Here is a 22,044-nt window from a genome sequence, read left to right as displayed (position 1 = left end):
CAGAAGAGAAGCAAGGAGTTCTCTATGCAACCTGCTGCACTCTAATCTCTCAGAGAACAAATACTGCAGCGGATGGAGAAAAATTTTGTTGGTTTTAACATCAGTTCAGGAATCAACTGTGTGTAACACAGTGTCTGTGTAACCCATGCTGGCCTTGAGTCAAAATCCAGAATGCACCTCTGACTTCTGGCCCCAGCACAAAGAGGTGGTTGGAAATCCTCCAGTGTCAACAGCGACTCTGGCTGTCCAAACAAACATTCACTTGCAGTGATGGAGGCGTATCAAAAAGCTGACTGACCCTGCTGCCTAAGGAGCAGAGAGACAGCCTGCTGGAAACCCTGAGACAAAGAGTATTTCTACCCTTCCATAACCAAGGAAGGACAAAAGGATGCCATGGATAGTAATTTCACCTTATTTTAGAAAGCATCCTGACAAATGCATGGGATAAAATCTACCTGGGTCCACCAAGCACAATAACAAAAATCCCTCAGCAACATTGTACTAGAGATAGGGAAATATTTAGAGAAGGTCTGAGCCCACAGTTGCACTGTTCCTGTAATCTTGTCTCAGGTATCCACTACTGTCCATCACAGGGACAGGGCACCAAGTTGGATGGACCTCAACGGGACAAAATGTCTAACATTTCTGGATCATACATCGTGTTGAAAATCAGTCATGAATATTTGCCTGAACATTCATGTGTTCACTGCCTGTGAACCCCAGCCACAGGAACACGTAATTTTCCTCAGGTGAGCAGGCCCCTTGTTTCTACATTAACACAAATACATTGCTCAAAGCCTCTCAACGGCTGGAACAAATGAAGGAGATTACTCCATCACCTCCCATCTCTCACAGTCAGATAATGCAGGGCCACACCAGGATACCTAAAATAGAGATTTATTGGAAAAAGCATTATGACTATTTATAAATGCTGTGACATGATTAGTACCCCAAACACAAACTGGCAACCTACAGTCTAGCAAATCAACAACTCCCACTGAGCTCACAAAGTCAGTGATCAGCACAGAAGTTGTAAATCACAATATTATGTTTGAAATAAATAATTTCAAAACTGCAGAAAATACGGACAAAACCCTGGCATCTTTGTGTGTACAAAAAAGCCAATTCAGTTTGCATATGGCTTTGGCATCATTTAACAATGTTTATGAAATTCTGTCCTGCCTGCCTGATGCAAAAGGCCAGTAGCAGGGCTGCACAGGCAGAGCCTACAGATGTTTGCTCTCACTGTTGGGTCTGAAGCTCTGACTCTCTGTTCAGAGTGTATGCATTTTATAAAAGAACCCCACCATGCTGCTGAGATGTGCAGCTCTCTATATACCAGGTTTATTATTGGCATCCCTAACACCTGAGATTTCACAAGATAAATTTTGAGACATTTCAAGGTTTTGATCATTGAAGGACATTCACCACAGGTCACCAGACTGTATCCAAAAGTTCCAAAAAGAACCTGGGAAGGCTGGACAACAGTGTGCTCCTCCATTTCTCACCCATACAGGTTAAAAAAATCTGGGACATGAACAGTCCCTTTGGACTCAGGTACAAGCTTAATCGGGCATTTGCCACTTCAAAAATTCCTTCAAAAGCCTTATTCTTTGTTTGTCTTGATTTCTCTTTTGATTCTTCCTCCCCTGCACTGCAGTCACTAACCACAGCCAATAGCTTTCCCTTGTTGTTGTTGTTGTTTGTTTGTTGCTTAATTAAATGATATCTGCTCTTTTTACCCATCCTGAACTAGCTGCTCTTGCACACAGGGACTGAAACTCTCCTGAAGTCCACAGCAAAGCTCTTACATGGCTCAGCAAGACAGAAAAGGAAAGTGCATCAAAACCTCAGGTTTTCTGCTTTTACTGCTGAGCTTTGTTCTCAGAAAGCAGGCGCACGTGCAACAGCTTGACCAGCCAGAAGCCAAGATGCCATCTGACAAACGTCTCTTTCAGCTCCAGGGGAAAATGGCTTTTGGAAAGCACCTGAAGGACTGGGGCACTTCACCACCAGAGGACCACACCTCTTTTAGTGCAAGTACCCAAGTATACAGGCACCCACAGTAGCATGGTGTGTGATCGTTCCCCCTGCAGGCATTCTGCTGTCTCCCTGGCAGAGCCAGCCAAAATGCTGGTTTGATGCCTGACATATTTCAACATTGCCACTCTTCCTGAAACATGACCCACACTTGCTACTGTATTTGAAGTTTTTGAAAGGCTACTCAATATTTGACCCAAGTCCCTGTTTCCCAGAACACCCATGTTTTCCTTTTCCTCCTCTAAAGAAAACAGGTGGTCTGAGTAGCCCTTCAAAAACTGACACCTCTTAAGAAGTTTTTTAGGTTGGCACCCATGGTAGTTTCACTATATGTTCACCATTCTTCAAATGCACCCTCAGATCACAAGTAATAAGCATCTGCCTTCTTCCCAGCCTTGCATTTCTCTAATTCAATTAGATAACCACACATATTTCTGCTTTGGCCCTTGTATAGGCTAGTTTTAAAGAAATGTTACACAAAAGTAATAGGAAGGTGAGGAAATGATCTTGAGGTCTCCAGGTCCCATTGTCCAGCTGCTAGCTGAGATCAAGACATAGAACATGCCAAAACATCTCTCCTCAAACAGAAGAAAGCTGCAAACAGAACCTGGACCTTTCTCTAAATGACATTTCTCAGATGACAGAAGCGCTGATCTTCTGCAGGCTCTGAATTAATGTAAAGGATACTTATTTTCACTATGCTGTGTTGGCAGCAATGCCCTTGTCCCTTTAGACTGTTTGTGGAATGGCAAAGATAAAAGCAGCATTTTACAGCTGCAGCAAACTGAAGGAGATAAAAAAGTCTCTCTATGCACTTTTGTCATGTTTCCCTGTCCGGCTCAGGTGAGACTAATAGTCTGCCTCCACTTGGACGTGACTCCTGCCAGGCACCAGTCAATTAAGTACTTTTGGCTTTCTCAGCACTGAACTCTGGAAGCACAAAGGAGATAAAAACAAACCACGGTGAGATCAAGAGAGTCTATGTGGCTGAGGACCTGGTCTGGAACGAAGGAGCAGGACTGTCAGGGGGGTCAGCAAGTGTTCTTCTAAAATGACTTTTATGGCCCATAAAAGACTAAGCCATAGGCATGGAGAAAGGCAGTGATAGCTTTTCGCCTCTGCTGAATTATTAGTTTATTTTAAAGAGGACAGGGACATAGTGTGGGGAGGTTATCAGTGCAAGGCAGTACCACGGGGAGCCAGATGTTCACTCCTTCACAAACCAGACCTCATTGCGGCGTCCGTAAGGCTTCATAGGAGGGTCATAACCATTACACAAGTAGAAATCCTTGCGGTATGCAGCATCACTCCCCAGAGCAGCCTTCAGCTTGGCAGCATAGCTCACGTAATCTGCCTCTTTGGCATAGCCACCAAACTGCCTGCAAAGAAACCAGAGAGGTGTTTCACAGTCCCGGCAAAGCACAGAAAGGAAGAGAGAGAGAACAATAGATAGCCACAGTATATTTAGACATGTATTTCGATCCAGGTCCTGCCAACACGCACTCATGCATGCACTGTTCATTGTGAACCAGCACACTTCATCTGTGACAGATGAAGTCTCATGGGTGACACAGCCAAGGGTGACACAGCCAAAGGGATCCCCCCAAACAGCCCCATGTATGTCAGCCAGCAGAATGGCCCTGCCCTGTGAATCAACACCGTATCAGAGAAACAACTTTCTAAAACACAAGGTTATCTCCAAATCAGCCCAGCCCATAGTCCTCACTAATGCTGTCAACAACCATGTTCACTGTGGTGTGACCAACCATCTGCTGGAAGCCAGATCACGAAGGAAAGCCAAACTCTAGCTAGCCCAAGAAAAAGGGGAGGTAGGAACAGACAATTGGCAATTACAGAACATGATGCTGTTTAAAAGGGGTGGGCTGAAATGGGTCTGGTTTATGTCGACCTCCCACCAACAGGAACTGTTTCCACATCAGCCTGCACCTCACCACCCTCCCTCAGGGCTGACATTTCAGACAAAACAGGCTGATACTGCAGAAGTGGCCCATGCCCAGAGCAAAGGCCAAGCAGCAGCCGGAGGCAAGAAAGAAGCTAGTTAAGAGTCAGCCAGAACAGTTCAAGAAAGTAGGCAGGGGAACCTCCAAGGGGTAAAGACAAGGTGAAGAGCTTATTGCTGTTGTGATGCTAGTTTGAGTCCAGGCTGTCAGTCAACAGCCAAAAACATTCAAAGGTGATTTGAAGCAATGCAATGGCTGCTTGTTTCCATGGTGGGGTCTGGTATGAGTCCATCTGAATGAGGCTTCAGCTGACAGTTTGATGTGAACCACACCAAAGAACATTCTTAATGACTACAAACAATCTGCAGCCCAGAAAGTGGGAAAAACAATAGATTCATACAATAGAAATGGCATCTTTCGAGGCTAGCCTCCACACTTGTTTACCCAGTGGAAAAAAAAATCCATATTCCAAATCAGTGCAGCATGATCAAGGGTAAGAAATGACATAAAATGCCTGTCTTCAGTCTAGACATACCCCTCCATCTCCTTCTACCACATGCACCTCTTGTCCAGCAAGCCACCTGGTAAAACAAACACTGCTCTTCAAAGCACCCTAAAGACCTCAGCACTTGGGACTGGACATCCCAGGACGCATTCCTTACGTGGAATAAATGGTCATCCCCTCTCTTTCTTCAATCTTAATGCTTTCATCGGTAGGACAAGGTGGGTTGGCTTGAAACTGGCTCGGGATCCGCAGAGAGACTTTCACCTTCTGCTGAAAGGAGCCATCTTCAGCAGGAAAAGCAGTGATGGAGACAGGAGCAGTCATGCCCATTCCAACCCCTGAAACAGACACACAGACATTACTAAAGAAGTCTAGGTTCTCAGGAACTCACAAAATTAACAGGGAATTCACAGAAGCTAATTTCAGTTTTGGAAAACTCCTCATATGAGCTCCTTGTCAGGAGTGGGCTCCTCTGGGGAAGTGGAACAGCCATCATCAGGCTTCTGCTTGGGCCAAGCTCTCTCTCCACACCAGGACCCTGGGAAATAAGTGTCCCAAGTGACCTCTGGAATGCTTTTTATTAATGGTGCTGCTTTTGTGGTTCTCTGAGACACTTTGATCTTCTGACAAATCAGCTGTAAGACAGCAGGGTGTGTAGCTCCAGGACAGCCCAGCAGCATATATAAAGGACATCAGCATTTAAATTAATACTATCTGCACTTAGCCATGAGTCCACAGCCAATGCTGGGGGACAGGAGCTTTCTCTTAAACCCTTCCAAATGCTTCCAGACATTCTACAATTTCCAGTGCCCCAAAACCTAGTGCTGTTATGGCTTTCAGCAGGACTGTCCATGCTGTCCACACTCCAGGAACAGCATGCTTTTTTCCCACTCATTACCACCAAGAAGTACCACATGGCACTGAAGACCATTTTTCTTCACTCTTCTTGCAGGAGTAAACCTCAGGATCAGGCAGCCACAAAAACAGTTGAGATCAAGCCATCTTTCTCACTTATCTCTCTTTGATGTCATACCAGTGTTTGCGTCACATGTTATGTAGAAGGCACCCTTTCTACTACAGCAACAGCAATCACCTTTCCAAAACATGTTGCTGCAAATGCCATTTCCCACTGCATCCACCTCCTACTCCCATGGAGACTACGCTAGTCCCTCTACTAGAGGCTGGAGAAAGGTGTGCCAAGAACATGTATATGTCTCAGAGCTACTCTGTGGTCTTCTGCTATGAATGGTTAAAATGCGCACACTTTAGTAAAACAAGAATCAGAAGCAATCACCTGGAAGCACTGCCATAAAACATTACAAAATGCTATTAAAAAGGAAGCTCATTGTTCATTACTCTTTCATGAATAAAAATAGCCAGATAAAATATCAAGGTCGTAACTGTTATTTCACTGCTCACAAGGGCACATCATAGAACTGAAGTGTCCCAGATACCCTGGATTTCATCAGCTACTGCTCACCCAGGGAGCTGTGATAGATACTGTCTGCCTGTCCTCATGTTATCCCAGCTGCAAGGTAACTCATTCCTGTTTAAACAAATAATTTTTGAGATTTCACCCTGAAACAGAGATGGGTTATAAGCAGACTCATAGCATGAGTTGGCTGGGCACGACTTAACCTATGGCAAGTTTACTTTTCCCAGTGAGGGGCTATCCCCATCAAAGACCCCCAGTGACGGGAGCCACAAGCCAGGCGGGCCTGCAGTGCCATTGCCTCCATCCATCCTGCTTTCACCAAGCCTCAACCACAAGCCCCGCGGGGCAGGCAGCATCTCTCACCCTTGTCGTTGCTTCCTCCGACGTACTTCAGGAGCTTGACTGCCCCTTCCTTCGAGGCTTCGTCGAACGGCTTCCCCACCAGCTCCACCGCGGCGAACATCCCGCCCTCGCACGCCCTTTCCTCGTAGCTGACCTGATCCTGGGGAAGGAGATGGGGATGGAGGCGCTGCCAGGAGGAAGGCGCTGCTCGGGGGTGATACCCGCTTTCCCTCGCAGCGCCTCAGCCGGCCCCGCTGGCAGAACCGCCCGGGGAACAGCGCCGGCCGCCCGCCCCGACACACACAGACCTTCTCGCCCTTGCTCAGCAGGCGGTAGGGCCATGCCTCCACCGTGCTCAGCAGCGAGTTCTTCACCATGCCCAGCATGGTGCCGCGCGGCTCAGCTCAGCTCTGCCCGGCTCGGCTCGGCCCTGCTCAGCTCGGCTCTGCCCCGCCTGGCTCGGCTCGGCCCCTCTTGGAGGAGGTGGGAGGGCCGGGGCCGGGGCCGCCCCGCCGCCCGCAGCGCGGCCATCGCCCCCAGGGCGCGCCCGAGGCCGCCTGTGCTGCGGGGCCGGGGCCGTGCGAGGGCACCGGGAGCGGCGGCACCGCGGCGCCGGGGGGCGGCGAGCTCGGAGGGCGGCGAGCCCGGAGGGTGAAGTAAGGGAGGGCGCCGAGAAGTGTGAGGAGCCATGAAGTGCGGGAACACGTGGTATTCATCTCTGGGAGACAGGAAATATGAGAGGGAATATGAAAGGAATGAAATACAGGAAAAGGAAGTACTGGCAAAGTGTGTCATGCATAGCGTGGAAGGGCACCGTGCTCCTGGAACTGCAAAATCATAGCCTCTTGTCTTTTGGGTTTTTTGGGTTTTTTTTTTAATAAACAGAACTAAAGGGGAACATAGTTGTTTTTTTAAGGAAGTGATCTGTGTTGCTGGATGTTGTAAGCTTTAGGTGAGAGGTCGATTTTAGAAGCCCCTGATGATATTTGATCTCCCTCCACTGTCCACCCAACTGGTCACCTCTGTTTAAAAGTTCCGTCCAGATCCCTTCCCAGAAATACATGTAAATGAATGCAACAGAGAGCTTAGATGGCTTCTGTAGCTGGATACATTTATGTGCATAGAAGACTTAGACACTTTGTGACAACAAATGGGTTTTTTTGTTGTATGAGCTATGTCAAAGGACAAGCGCCAGCTAGAGGAGGTGCTTTACCCAGGATCTTTTAAGAAGAGGTCAGCAGAGGCAGAAATCAAATACCAGTCCCTAGGATCAGTGCCATGAGTCAGGCCAGCTTCCCCAGCAGATGAGACACCTCAAGGTGGTTGCTCAGCTGGACTGCTGCCTCCTCAAACAGAAAGTGAACAGTGCAGAAGTAGGCTGGCATATAACCTTCCTACAGTCTTAAACAGCAAAAAATAAAATTATAAAAGAAATAGGACACTAAAACTTTTCCATCTAGAGAGAGGGCCGTGCAAAGGCAAAGAAATTAAGATGGCTGTTATCATCTGATCAAACAGGCCGTGTTCAGGTCAGGGAGCTGGGCTGGAGCCTGGCATGGGCTTTCACAGAGTGAATGACAGGGGCTGCTATCAGTGGTGACAAGGTCACAGACTAGTAATTTATTAACCATTTATATTACTTGGTTTATTCACCATTATGCAAGAAATTGCAGAATTGTAATATACGTTGCATGCTGCAGCTTATCTGTTCTCTTTTAAAGCAAATGGTGAGTTTCTCCATTGTGCTGAGGAGGTTTTGCCAAGACTACAAACTTGAACAAAGCAGCATAGGAATACATGGACTGGGTTAAAACGGGGGTCCATCTTGTCCTGTCTTCTGTCTCTGGCAGAAGCTGGTGGTAGACATCTAGGTACAAAGTAAGAGTCTGCAATGATCTGGTCTGGCCTCCCACCACCATCAGTAACTTGAGGGACTTAGGGAAGTCTCATCTTTCTGTTTCAAGTAGTCCTCAATTTATACAACTTCAGGTTGCCTGATAAAATGCTTGTGTCTAAAATATGACTGTGAAAGCTAACATTTATGTTGTACTCTTCCTCCAGATAGGCCAAAATAACCAGCAGTCCCTGCAGCCCCAAGCAAAGCATCCCTTGGAGGGATCAGCAATCTGTGCAAGGATGCAGCTGTTGCTACAGCACAGCCTAGAAACTCTGAATGCAGAATAACAAGAAGTTGGGGGCCTTTCTCTTCTGTTATTCCTTGTAGTTTATGTAAATATATTCTGAGATCAAAATGCTCTACATTTCCTGAGAAATTATGATGACAACTTCAACAAAGGCACAACTCTATCCTTTTATCAGCCTTTTCACAGTCTTGATTTTTCCCTTCTCTAGCTAAGCAGTGTTTGAAATTCCCAAGCAAAAGCCAAAGAGAGCAAGTTAGAGTTTTGTTATTTTCTGAAAACCTGAACGCAGAGAATTTACATCCGGGAAATATTTATCAGATTGTCTCATACACTCCTCATACCTCCCCCACACAACTAACTCCCAGGTTGCAGCTAAAATTCTTACTGTGTTAATTCTTCTGGTCCATTCTGAAAGATTTCATATGAAACTAGGTTTTTTCCCCTTTTCTTTTGGAGGTTATTGTAGTCTCACTGAATTTCTTTCCATAAACTCAGGCTTTGGGAATCCTTAAATAGCTAGTCTGCATCCTCACTGTAACTGGAGAGTGTTTTCAAAACAACTGTCATGCCAGACACCCCCACAATCATTTAGACATAATCCATTCTTTATTTGTGTTCTCATAAATTGCTTCATCCAGACCTTAAAGAAAACCTGTTTCTTTTCCTCTCTGGCTCCCCTTCTTATGTTTCAACACATTTCATATACACAGTTGACTGCAATGCTGAATGGAAATCTTTGTATTGGATTTATCTTTAGAGACCTGAAGGGCAAGCCCACTCTATCCTCTGTTCAGTGCATAATTTGATTTATGCACTCTTTTTTATCACCAGCTTCATTGTCAGGAAGACATAGGCAAAGACAAGGTGAAGGCAGGGTATTCTGGGTAATCCCTGAGGGACCAAAGTCTTTGGAGTGCGTGTTTGTTAATTTTCTACAGATCTTAATTGTGCTAAAGGATATTGGGAAATGTCTGGAGGTCAGTGCAGGCATGTGGAGAAAATAACTCTGAATTAGACACCAGCTGAGTTGTTATCTGTGATTTTGGGGACTGAAGAGTCTCTTGAGCTATTTTGGAAAATCCTTCCAGACACCTATCTTTGCCATTAGGTATCTAAATAGCTTTGAAAAAAAAAATCCATGGGTCTTGGCAAAAATCAGTTCAGTGTGTTTCAGAGTGCTGGAATTTCTGAACATATCTAGTGAATAACACCATTCTGAGTGCACAGTTCCAGGTATCTAGAAAAACACTCCTTGCAGAAGGTGGATGTTAAGATTTGGCCCCTAGCAACTGATATATCTTCAGCGTCGAAGCATGATGTACAGACCAAGGTTATCCATCCCTACCCACCCTCTGAACATGTGAACATGGGCAAGAGGTTAAGGCTATATTTTGAAACATAACTTCCTCTCCCTCTCCCTGCCCAGCTGGAAGTGCCAAGCACTAATCCATCTTTCTGCATTCATCAGTTGTTCAGCACTCTTGAAGTTCAAATTCCCCAGCTGTTTCAGATGGAGTGCTTTACAAATAGGGCAGAGAGAGAAATTCACCTGATCTTTATAGAAAGAGCTTCCTCTGGTAAGCAGAAGGAATGCCTGTATAGACTAAAGGTATTCACGCTCAAGTAGACTGAGCTTGTCAACTTTTTTTCACTTGGGACACCAAACAGCCATCATTAAAGAACAGGGTCAGGTTTCATCTACTGACCTAGGTTTGGAAGGCAGCAACAAAACGCAGAATTTCTGGTCTCCTTAGCAAAGCTGACTTGTGTGTGTGCTTTACTTTTTTGTCTCTAGCAATGTCCCATTGAGTAAGGCTTAAGCAGATGAAAAAAAATAAAGATTTCTCTTTTTTTTCTGATAGAGATTTAGGTGCTCTGAGGTCTCCTGCGAGCATACAACCTTCTCCTGTGCACCGGGAGTCTCCGCAGCTGAGTATTTCCACGCCTCTGGCTCTGCAGAGCATTCAGTCGAAGGGGAAGGACAGTTTTGCTGATGACATTGAGACGTTCGTTCAGTTCTTCCAGCCTTTTCCTTATCGACTGGACTTCCCTCACAAGATTGTCCATAGCTGCAGAGACAGGGCGGAGACTACAAAGAGAGTGATATAGAAGAATAACTTGATTAGGGAGTGTTTATGAGCATGCAAAGTAACTTACCATGACCTTTGTTTCTTGGTGGGTAAGGGCGCTTGATGATGAAAGAGTTGCAAGCAACCATTAAAAGATGCTTCAAAGTTACTGTGCCCTGTCAGTGATGGGAATTTATCTGAGGTGCCCCATCTGAACCCTGGAAACCACAAGGTTCGGGACCAGCATGAGCAACGTGGTCTTTCCAACACCTTATTTTAATTAGTATTAATTAACTAGGAGTACACATGGACACTAGGCCAGCAATTGCCACGGAGTACTGTTAGTTCTCAACATTTCTAATGAACCAGTCTGTGTCCTTGCCAGCAAACTCATTATTCAAAGCCCAGTACAGGATATATGGCTGGATAGTCTCATTACATCTTCCCGGACTAAAGTTAGAACTCTCCAAATACAAGACTGAATATCACCCCTGAAAATCTGAGGCACCAGTGAATTTCAGCACTGTCAGTGTGAAAGTTGTGATGAATTCTGTGCTGGTAACAACAGCTACCATACAGCCAGGGAGAAATCTACTTGATGCCAAAAGCCAATGTATAATCTGTCAAGTATAGCCTCCTGAACCCCTGATCTGTACAGATACTATGTGACCACATGACTAGTGCCTTTTTTATTCTTCTAGCTTTTCCTCTTCAGTTGGTTCAATGTGTAGCATTTGCAAACATTTTTTTTTCTTGTTCCTAAAGAGAACAATGAGTTATGGAAGACAGCCACTTTACTTGCTTTATGAACAATTCTGATTTAAGTGATAATTAGGTTTCTAGTCATTCCCAGTATTCCCCTCTCCTTGCTTTCTTTCACTGCCTTTCCTACTCTCTTTCTGGAAATAGGAGATTGAAGTAAATTTTGTGAGTTTGCTCAACAGTTAATATTTCCTGCAATGCAAAGGGGGAATATGATGACATGAACTAATGAATAGCTTTCTCAGTCTAGGTGTTAGAGACTGAAATAAAAAAAATCCATGACAGACCAAATCAGCTTCTTTTCCCTGACCTGTGGCCAAGCCCATGTGTGGATTTGTAGCACAATTCACTTTTTCCAGCCTGCTCTCACGAGTGTGAGCTGCCAAGGGCATTTTCTTTAGGAAGATTCTTGTAATATAGTGATGGCAGTTGAGAATGTTTCACAATAATTAGTTAGCAGAGTATTCAGTTTACTAATCAGAGTTGGTAGCACAACAGGTACTGAGACAGTGTGTTTTATTTCCCCTCAGCTGAGAAATATGAAAATTAATCTTTAAGAAGATGAATCATGGACACCCAGGAGGACACCCAGGAGAGGACTGAATCCCACCTCCAGATGAGAGGAATTACCTGGAGAACTCAGGCAGGAGAGCATTTGGGTTGTTCAGCAGGGTGTGCTTCATTTGCCAGAAGATGTTGTTTCCCCATTTCTCAAGAGTTTGAGTAATGCTGTTAACACCTTCTATGTTGACCTTGTCAGCTAGGTTAGCAGGATGTCCATGGAAGAGAGGAAAACAAATGTGTCAGAACAAGAAAATATGATCCAATGCTCTGAGTTTGATTCCATTCCCCATCACAACTCAGTTGCAATGAAATGCCAAATATTAAACACATGGAGGATCTAAATTAAAAAGTAGATAACTGTCCCGCATGGTGTAATTCTTGGCCTTGGGTGCCCACGTTTTCTGCTGTCACTGGATACCCCAGCTGATCATTTCTAAAACCATTTTTTTCTCCAGAAGTCTCAGCAGCTACCCAGGAATCAAGAAAGAGCAGTCATGAATGAGCACTGTCTATCTCACTCCAAGGGCAAAGTAAGTGAATCTGCAGCTACAAGTTACTGAATGCCTCCCATGCTGAACCACCACTGTGACCTCCTACCGCCTTCTCTGTAGTTCCATTTCTGATGCTGGTCCAGAAAGTCCTCCTGAGATTTACTGCAGGGCAAAAGGATGAAGAGGAGGAGAAGAGGAAGAGTCACCATGATGGCTGTTGTAGGATCTTGACTTCCCCCTGTCTCTGTGGAGACAAAAAGTCTTGCTAAGTGCTTTATTTCTTTTTTTCTTCTATTTCTCCACTTCCCATCTGTCACCACAACACCAAATTTCTCTTTGGTGATGTTTTTATTTAAAATGTTGTTGAAGTTGCTCAGTCTAGGTTTTACAGAAGCACAAGGACTTTTCTTTTTTACAGGTATGAACTTTACTTCCATTTCAAGCAACAGAGGGGTACTGAGGTGCTTCATCAACTGGCAGCAGCTGGGGAAGTAGCTTTGTTTCATGTGTAGCCATGTTGGGATAGCACATTATAGCTATAATTGTTCTAGCAGTGTCAGGAGGAGGTACTATGAGGTATGAAAATTGCTGCATCCCTACTTTGTATTTGGGAGAAACAGGGTAAACAAAAATTAAAGAATTTATCAAGTGTCTCATATTTATCAAGTTTCTCATCGTGGCCAGAATAAAAAAAATGTTCTTTTTGATCTGATCCACTAACCAGTGGCAATATCTTAGATGCTGCCCAGTGATGGAGCCTCAAAGGCAACCCCACCCCCATGTACTATCTCCACCTTGCCCTGGTGTCACGGGGTCAGTTCCTCCAGAGCAAAGCTGCAGAGTCTACAAGACAGGTATATGAACTGATGGGAACACTTACCTCACTCCTTGTTTTCTTTCAAGTTGATCATCATTCCCAAGCCAAGGAAGTCAGCCCTAACCTGCAAGCCCTCCTGGGCAAGTACCATCTCTAAACGCAAGAGGATAGATCAGTCTCACCACAGCTTACTCATGCTAATTTGTTATTCTGTCCTAATAAATTAGTCCCTCTGTGTTGAATCTGGTATTTGAAATTTTTTTTTAAAAAATGTCATGAACAGCTGTTCTGCTAGAAATTGGCTGAAAATATCCATAATGCACATATTGCACATAGCAAAAACAAAAAATGCATTGCCAAGTTCATGGGGCTTAGTGATGATTTTGGTCATCTGTAGTCACAGTGATGGAGGGGCTCATGTGAGAAGCAGGCACATCCAGAAAATCCAAATTATTCTCCTATTCAGGTACATGCATCAAAAGCCTGAGATCTTACTGCAAAATATGAGGACATTAAATTTCTTTTTGAATGTAATATAGCCTTCATCTCCTAACCATCTGGGAAGAATTCAGTCACCTCAAAACCTACCAGAAGCTGTAGTAGATAAAGCAGTAAATAAATAATTCTTTTCACTTTGTGCCTTTCTTACATTTGATCACTAGTGCATTTTAATTGAAACTGCATTTATTTTTCCACTATTTAAAGCAGCAGTATGAATATAGCCATACTAATGGAAAATGTCATGGTACTTTAAAAATATTACTTTCCACCTGTCAGGATGTAATTTGTGTTTAGTATTCTTCATCTAATTGGAGTATTCATTTAAAGGAAAAATATATTACCTTCTTCCTATCTCACACATGCATACACCTTTTCTTCCCCCTAACCCAGAGCTGCCAAAATAAAGATCTTTAAGAAGGTCTGACGATATCACCAAGGCTCATAATGAAAAGGTCTTCATGGGCCTTCTTGAAACTATTTGCATTGATACCACACCTTCTCCACCTCTCATCTCTTCCAGATGAATGCTCCAGCCTTTACAGCTTTTTTTCGCTTTCTTTGAATGACTATGCCCTGCACATGCCTTTTTAATCTTCCCTGATGGGAAAGGACTTACCAGACACCAATGTGTCTAATTGCAAATGATTTGAAAATGCTGCCAACATCAAGGGGACAATGTGGCTTCCAAGCTAATTGGAAAACTTCCTGAAGAGATTGTCCATTCCTTACTCTTTTCACCTCCCACTTGTTTCAATAGCCCACAGCTGGGATACTTTGATCTTTCTGTATTTGTTAAAAGAAGGGTGCTAATAAATTCCACCTACATCTGATACTGAAAATCCACCATACTTGAGTTCAAACTTTTTAAAACGTCAGGTGTCCAAATGAATCACAATACCCACATGCTCTATTTGCAGGGCCCCTCACAGACCAGTTTCTTTGTAGCTTTGCTCCCTGCATTCCTGAGGGTCTACTGTAATTTATTATCACAGTAAACATCAGGTTATAATCATCTTTGAAGTAGATTCTCATACCTCAGACACACAGAAAATGAGCAATCTTCCTTCTCTTAAGTGGAATTGTAGACAGAAAATGGATATTCACTAACAAAGTTCCTAGCTGGAAAAGTCTGCAGGGTCATCTGTAACAGGAATCAGATCCCCAGCCGATTCAAATATGTCTTCTGCTCTTTTGCAGAGGTGCACTGGAAAGTACTATCAGGGTAGAACACAGATGGACAAGCAGGGAGAACTCTCTCACATCTGTGGATGGAAACCCTTTTCTGAATACAGAGAATAACAATAGCAACATACTAGCTTTGTCATTGTTACTATTAATTGCAATAATATGCAGTGCTGTCAGAAAATTACATCACATTCTGCCCTTGGAGCAGGGTAGGCTCAGTGATTCACTGGACAGTCCCTTCATCTGCAGGCAGTGAAGACCAACATATTTGTCTCATTATTACACAATACTTTTTTCATCTTTTAACCTTTTGATTCCTCACTTCAGCATTATAAAAGAGCTCAGCTAGCTTAATACCCTGAGCAAAACCCTGCTGGGATCCGCAGTTGTGCCATCCAAGCCAGAATCCTTGCCCCAAAGCAAAGGAGTACTGCCAGGATTTGAACTCCCATCACTGTTCCTCTCCCATTAACCCCTTTGGTTTCTTGTTGCTCCATTTCCAGTGCTCATCCCTCCTTACAATGTAGTGGGCAATCACAACAGAGCACTGAGATTCCCTTGGTATTTGCCCCAGACTTTGACAACTGAGGTCAAGCATGATGACTGTTCGCTACTGCTTGTGGCTTGTGCTGCCTTCCAGGATCTGGGGGATTTGCCCAGGTTACCTGCTTCTGGTACCAAACACAGCTTCATTACAGAGAGCCCTCTCTCCCCTGAAGCCTGAAGAGAACAGACTCATCCTATTGCAGACATGTGAGTTGTTGCTTTACGATGCAGAGCTTGCCTGCCCCTTGTACATCAAGAGGGCTTGAAACCTTCCCCTGTGCTTCTGACTGCTCTAAACACATGCCCTCTCCTGAGTGCATGAGCATCCCGGTGTGTTAGCTCAAACCCATGCTTGCTTTGAGAAGAGGATGTTGTTGATTAGAGCTATCAATCACTGTAGTGATACCTAAAATGAAGGAATTTTTTTCTGCATTTGAACATTGAACTGCAAGTAAATGACATTCATGCTTTTCATTTAAGGTCTGTTCTCCTCTCATAACTTTTTCAAGTTCCTTTTGAGCTACTTTCAGACTGAAGCTGAAAAGTGATTCTAGATATTGGGTTGTTTGTAGAGAAATAAAATATACTTTTAAGTGAATCAGGGAGTTTGATCTCAGAGAAATCATAAATACATAAAGTGTAGCTCTCACTCCAATGATAATGGATATTTAAACATCAAAGTATGTTTAAGATTCTCTATTTTGTAAAGGATCTCAATAGATAATAAAACAATTTTTGCAGACTGTTGAAATTCCTCTATCTCTTTTTCCTTCTATCTCTTTTATTTCCATTGCAATATTTTAAGGTTATATTACTTACCCACATCCAACTAAAATGTTCTGGTTCATGTATTAGGTTCAAGAAGGTTTATGTTATATAAACCAAACAGATTCGTATTAAAAAAAAAAAAGCATATTGTAGCTGCATACAATTTCTAATGCCAGTTCTGTGAGACTCCCAGCCTGGGATCTCGAAAGGTCTCTGAGCTTTTAGAGGAGAAAGCTGCCAAGCCTCTGAGTCCAGAACAATCAAAGTATTTGCAAGCTCTACTTGCAAAGCGGATGGCATTTGTTAGCTCTCCAAGCAAAAAAAAAAAAAAAAAAAAGGAAACATTAGCATATGCTTGTAGAATTATGTAATGGTGGAAAGATCGTGAAAAAGGCCAAAAATAATTTTAAAAATTAGATCCTACAATATTAACCCAGCCACAGTGGTATAGCTAAAATATCACCTGTTTCAAAAGTCTTTGTTATAAATCCATTGTAATGGAATATTCTTCAATTTATGTGTGTGGGTATAATGCTGTATGTTGGTACACACACACACACACACACAGAGACACAGTCAGTTTGGGGTTGGAATAATGATATCTAAGAATAACAATATCCTGAATTTCTCAAGTTTGGTAACAAATTTGAGTTAAATAGTGCTTTTTCATATAACTAAGAGTTACACTGCTCATTTTCTACCCGGATGTTGTGTGAAAGTGAAGAGCATCTGAATCCCTGGAAGAGCCTGACCACCCTGTCAAACAAGGAGATCTGACTGACAGCCGCGATGACAGACAGCTAGGGTGATGCTGTTGCCAGCAGGCAGCCATACTGGTGATAAAGGAGAAAAAATGCCATCCAGGTGCAAAGCATACATCTACTGCAAGATATCTGCTGCAATTCATAACATTACTAAAGTACTGTTGGTTTTGAGGAGGTAATATTCACCTTCTGCCTCTTCTCCAGGTGTGCCTGCTTTTTCAGGATATGTCTTATGTTCAGCTCTCTCTCATTTAGTGCTTGGTCCTTGCTCTTACGAAGTTCCCTCTCTCGCTTTACATAGGCACTCACAAACCTTGCACTCTCCATGTCTGTCTGTCTGACGGTCTGCCTGACTCTAAGTAGATTTGCTTTCTCTTTCTTTCTCCCTACTTCTCTCACTCTGCACACCCCTGTTCCCTGGAAATGTAGGTAGCAATCCTCCAACCTCCACGTCCATGTCAGTCTGCACATATTCCCTCCTCTCCTGGCTCTTCCCACAGGTGCCTTTAGGGTCCCTCAACACAACAACCTCTTTCTGAGGTATATGGATATGTTTCCTCCAAAGGAAGAAACAAAACATTCCTGGCAAAGAAGGCAGAGAATTGTATACAAGCATTACCTTTGCTCTTGAGGCCAGTTCTTCTGTGATGAAGCTTCCAAATCTCTGCCTCCCTGCTCCTTTCTTCCCTTACTACCCCCTCTGCATTTCAGCTTGCAACGAGTGACGTGTCTCTCTTCATTTCCCTGCTTTCCACATTTCCACAGTCTTTCCGTGGAGCCTCCTCCAGCTGTACCTCTCTTACCCCTCCCTCCCACTCCTGCAAACTAGCCATCTCTCCCCACAGATGGGAGCCTTATGGGAAGGAAAGCCTGGGTGATGGAGCCCTTCTCAAAACCAGCTCTGTCTCCAAGAACACCCGTGCTATCTTTGCCCCCGGTTCTTTTGGGCAGCTCTCAACTGCTGGCTCTCTGGCACAGCTGTATGACTTCCCGTACTAGTCACAGTTTCCACTATGCAGTGCTCCTCTCTGACTGCTTGAACCCTCCAGCCATCCAGTCATGAATTTGTTCACCGCGTTCTTCCTGCCTTTTTACTAACACGCCAATTAATTCCCTGCTGATTAGTTCATTCCTGATGCACTCTGCCAAATCTATTTCTAGTGGAATAAACAAGGAGGGATGAATCGGCTGCAGTGTTGTTGTTTTTTTCCTTTGACCCCCTCCCCCAGGTCTGCACTTGCCAAAGCAAACAGGCTTTGGTCTGGTCAGTACTTAATAAAGAGATTTCAAAACAAATGCAAGGCGTTAAAGGGATTAATTCTGTGAAGCAGGGGGTGAACCCCTGATTCTGGTCCCATGTCCATGTCGAACTGATATTTTGCTGTGATTTGAGAGGATGTGCAGCCGACACAGCCCGAAGCTGCAGAATTGCTGCACACATCAGCTCATGACTAGACCCATGGCACTACTTGTGACTGCCTTGGCCAAATCTGCATTCTTCTTGATATTACTTCTCCAGTATCAACTGGCAAGAACACCCTCTCTGTTTCCTGACCAGCCTATTTTTACTTAACTCAGTTTTCCACAGCCAAGATGCTGCACTATACAATGGGAAAAAGATGCTTTTCTCACAGGGTGAAGGACTGTTCAGCCACTCAGAATAAAAGCAAACACCCAGAAGTAAGGAACCAGAGGATATGTGCAAGTGATAACAGATGGAGCAGTTACAAATGCGGTATTGTGATCACAACGGAGTGATGCTGGTGTAAACCAGTTGAGGAGCTGATTGTGAGGGAAGTTGAGTGGCTCTTAAGCACAGTCCATAAACATCAGCATCATTATTTAGTCAGCCACTTAAATCCAGTCAAGGAGAAGTTCCACTGAACCAGACTCAGGGATATCTGCTTCTCTGACATCAGAAGCATGTGGTTTTGGCTGCTTCTGCTCCCCCAGTCCCACTGGCTTTGTGGCAGGGAAATTTCTGAGAAAACTGCCTTACTTATGGAGCCTTGCCACTGAAACAGCAGGACACTCATTTGCAAAGTTATAAAACACCAGTTTTAAAAATCAGTGCACAATATACAGGCTTAACACAGACTAGCCTCCAGAGGAACTGGAAACTTATTTTTTCAGGGCTCTAACAAGCAAACAAAATGTCCAGGCAACAGGCAAATAACCCAAACAATCATCTGCCTCCAGCTGTTCCCCATTCAGCATGTGGCAAACACAGTCCTGTTATGCCTTTGCATCTCCCTGCTAAGAGGAAGCGAACTGCTGATGGTCAGTGTGAGATGGGGACACCAGCGTGAATGTTCCGAGCAAGAAGCCCTCCACAGGGGCATGACACAGAGACACTGGCTGAGCAAACCTGATGGCACTTCACAGCATGCATCGACCCGGTGCTGGTAGACCAAACTGCTCAGAGGGAAGAGGGCAATTCCCAGTGGCACATTAAGATGTATGCTTGCTGCTGGGCAGTTTGTGGGATTTTGCAGCAGATGCTGCCTTCCCTCTTGTATAACATATCCCCTTCTTATCTACACTCTCCTTCTCTTTATTGCTCCAGTTCATACACCACTGGGCACTTCCCTCTGGGCTCTCAGCCAGAGTGCCCAGCACTGGCAGAGCAACATTGAGACTGGAGACAGACCCATCAGGAGTTTGGCTGGGGCAGCCCTCTGCAGGAACTCCCTCAACTAACACACCCCATGCCAGCCCCTGTGATGGCAGCATGTGGGCACATCCCACAACCTCAGGTGCTGCACAGCTGAAACTTTTGTACAGCTCTGACCACCTTTTGGCCTTTTCTCATGCTGGGATGAACTGGTGTTGATTTTACTGCATGGGTTCATTAGAAACTCCATGGTCATCTGCACTACTTAAAACTTCCTGAAGTGTCCCCGCTGTTTTCCACCTGCTAGAAATGTTATTATCAATTTCCTGAGTTTAATTGCTTTTATTGTTTCTTACTGTTATCCTTCACTGCTTGGTTGTATTTATTTTGTTGTTTGAACAAGCATTTCCTATTTATTGCAATGTCTACTCCTGTGTGACAGCTCTGTCACGGAAGGACTCAGCCAGGCACAGGAGGAAAGAGGATGGTTTTCCTGGCCTTGTCATGTAGCCATGCAAAATAAGAGGATGGGATGAATTAAACAGGTAAAAGTATTAGCTTACCACTAACAGGAATGCAAAGACACAGGTTATTTCTTCCCTCTGGACACCTGGAAAAAGGTACAGCTGAGAACAGCTCCTGCCCCAGCAGCTCGTCAGGAGGTGATTGCCCCTCTGACCTTACAGCAGAGCTGTGTATGCAATCACTCCATTGTGCAGCTCTGCATGAGTGACCTTCTCTAGCCAGAGGACCTTAAATAGCAGTGTTTAATGTGTCTCCTTTCAGGGTCAAGGAGCAACCAGAGGTTTCTGTGCCAGCAGGCTGGAAAAGGTTGTAATCTCTGGCAGACAGGTGGCAAGAAGCAACGGGTGGCACAGGCTTAACACTGATGAGGGGCCGATGGCTGTGTATTTTCATGCTTTTTGGCTTGTAACATTTTTCTAAATGACCACATTGTCTACACACAGCTCTCAGAATTCCAAGTTTAACCCCAAGTATCTCATTTTTTGGCATCTGGCTTTTTCAAACTGCTTTGGAAAAAAAATAAATAAAATGAACAGTGACATTCACATAAATTAATGATCTATTTGCGACTTTTTGATTGATACTAGAACACTTGACAGGTCCAATTTATATGCAAATCAGCTTACACTCACAGCATAAAGAAGGAAAACTTCATTTCTCATGCTTTGCAAATCATTAAATCCTCTGAACATATTGCTTAGTCATATGTTCCTCAAAAGCATCAGTTTAACCACAAATCACTTGTCCTTGCAATCCATTAGTCTCCCAGTGAATTTTGGGCTTGGGGAACAAGCCATTTTTGCAGGGAGGCATGAAATTAAGAGTGGGTTATGCTGTACCACGAATGTAAAAGCATTGCAAACTATGGGCTTTTGCACTGTATGTGTGTGTGCCAGATGTTAGAAGATCACAAATGAGGACACCAGACGTCCCAGCTCCTGCTTCTGGCTGTTTTCTGCCATTCCTTTGCTCCCAGCTCTAATTGGTACCAGAAGCATTTTCTTAGAAGGAGTCACTCTGCTGGACAGCTCTTGCCCTGTCTGTCACAGGCTTTTCTAACTGAGACTTGTAAAGGATCCAGGATCCATCCTGTAAATATTTACATAGATACAGGGCTGTCACTGCTCTTAAATCAAAGCCTGGAGGACAGGAAATGGCATATGGAACAGAAAACCTCTGTATTCAGAAAGACCTGGAAGGGAAAAAATAACAAGAACTGTGATGGTTTCTCCAGAGCTTGCCACCTGGGACTGCCCCCGCAAGTGCTGTGTTCTCAGGTAGGTCTCTCTCTGAAGCCTTGTGACATCAGTGGAAAAAAACCCTCTGGTACCAAAAGATTTTGGATCAGAACTATTCTCTTTCCCATTCGTATCTGAAAAAAAAAAAAATTCACTTCACCAGCTAGACCACTTGGTGTCTCTCTTCTGCTCCTTATTTGTTGTTACTATTTATGGAGTTCCAGGACAGACCTGGACACGAAAAACTAAGTACATTATTTGCAGAAACAGCACCTGAAACAGGGGAGAGCAAGAGCAGCAGCAGATGCTGAGAAAATGTGATGTGTTCATTAGCCAAGCGGAGTCTCTTTTGATGTATTTAGCCAATACTCCTTCCTCTTATTCAGTGACAAAGGACATTGCCTTGTGAGTTCTCACACAAATCATGACTTGAAGAAGTGGCAGTGTTAGATGGCCGCTGTGTGGGCCTGGGAATCAGGAAGCTGGAGCCTTGTGGCTTTGGGGAAGCCACAAAACCCTCCTTGCTCAATTTCCCCATTGTGGGAAAGGGAGAGTGTACTTCTTCATGTACCTCGGAAGGCTGCGGTGATGATTGAGGACAGCTTTGGAAAACAACCTGGCCACCTTTTGTAATTAATCAATGACAACAATAAAATAAAATAAAATAAAATAAAATAAAATAAAGTAAAATAAAATTGCAAAATAAAACGGAAACAACTAGATTTCTTCCAACCAAAAGCTTTCCAAGAATGAAGGCATATATTTATAGCAAG

At 44.1% G+C, this 22,044-nt stretch overlaps 1 protein-coding gene across 1 annotated transcript; it reads right to left on the bottom strand.

Moving 5' to 3' along the window:
• Positions 1–3,145: 3,145 nt before the first annotated feature.
• HEBP1 (heme binding protein 1) lies at positions 3,146–6,753 on the bottom strand. Its single transcript, XM_042050774.1, has 4 exons — positions 6,592–6,753; positions 6,305–6,443; positions 4,664–4,844; positions 3,146–3,419 (listed from the first exon to the last, which is right to left on the bottom strand). The coding sequence occupies exons 1-4, from the start codon at positions 6,667–6,669 to the stop codon at positions 3,248–3,250; spliced, it is 570 nt and encodes a 189-aa protein (XP_041906708.1). The 5' UTR covers positions 6,670–6,753; the 3' UTR covers positions 3,146–3,247.
• Positions 6,754–22,044: the final 15,291 nt, after the last annotated feature.

Source organism: Corvus kubaryi, unplaced genomic scaffold (assembly GCF_017639235.1).
Source record: "Corvus kubaryi isolate FWS band 111438036 unplaced genomic scaffold, C.kubaryi_AGA036_p1.0 74, whole genome shotgun sequence".
In the NCBI taxonomy this organism is placed as follows: Eukaryota; Metazoa; Chordata; class Aves; order Passeriformes; family Corvidae; genus Corvus; species Corvus kubaryi.
The sequence above is the reverse complement of the archived record's forward strand: the minus strand, read 5'-3'. Positions and strand labels throughout refer to the sequence as shown.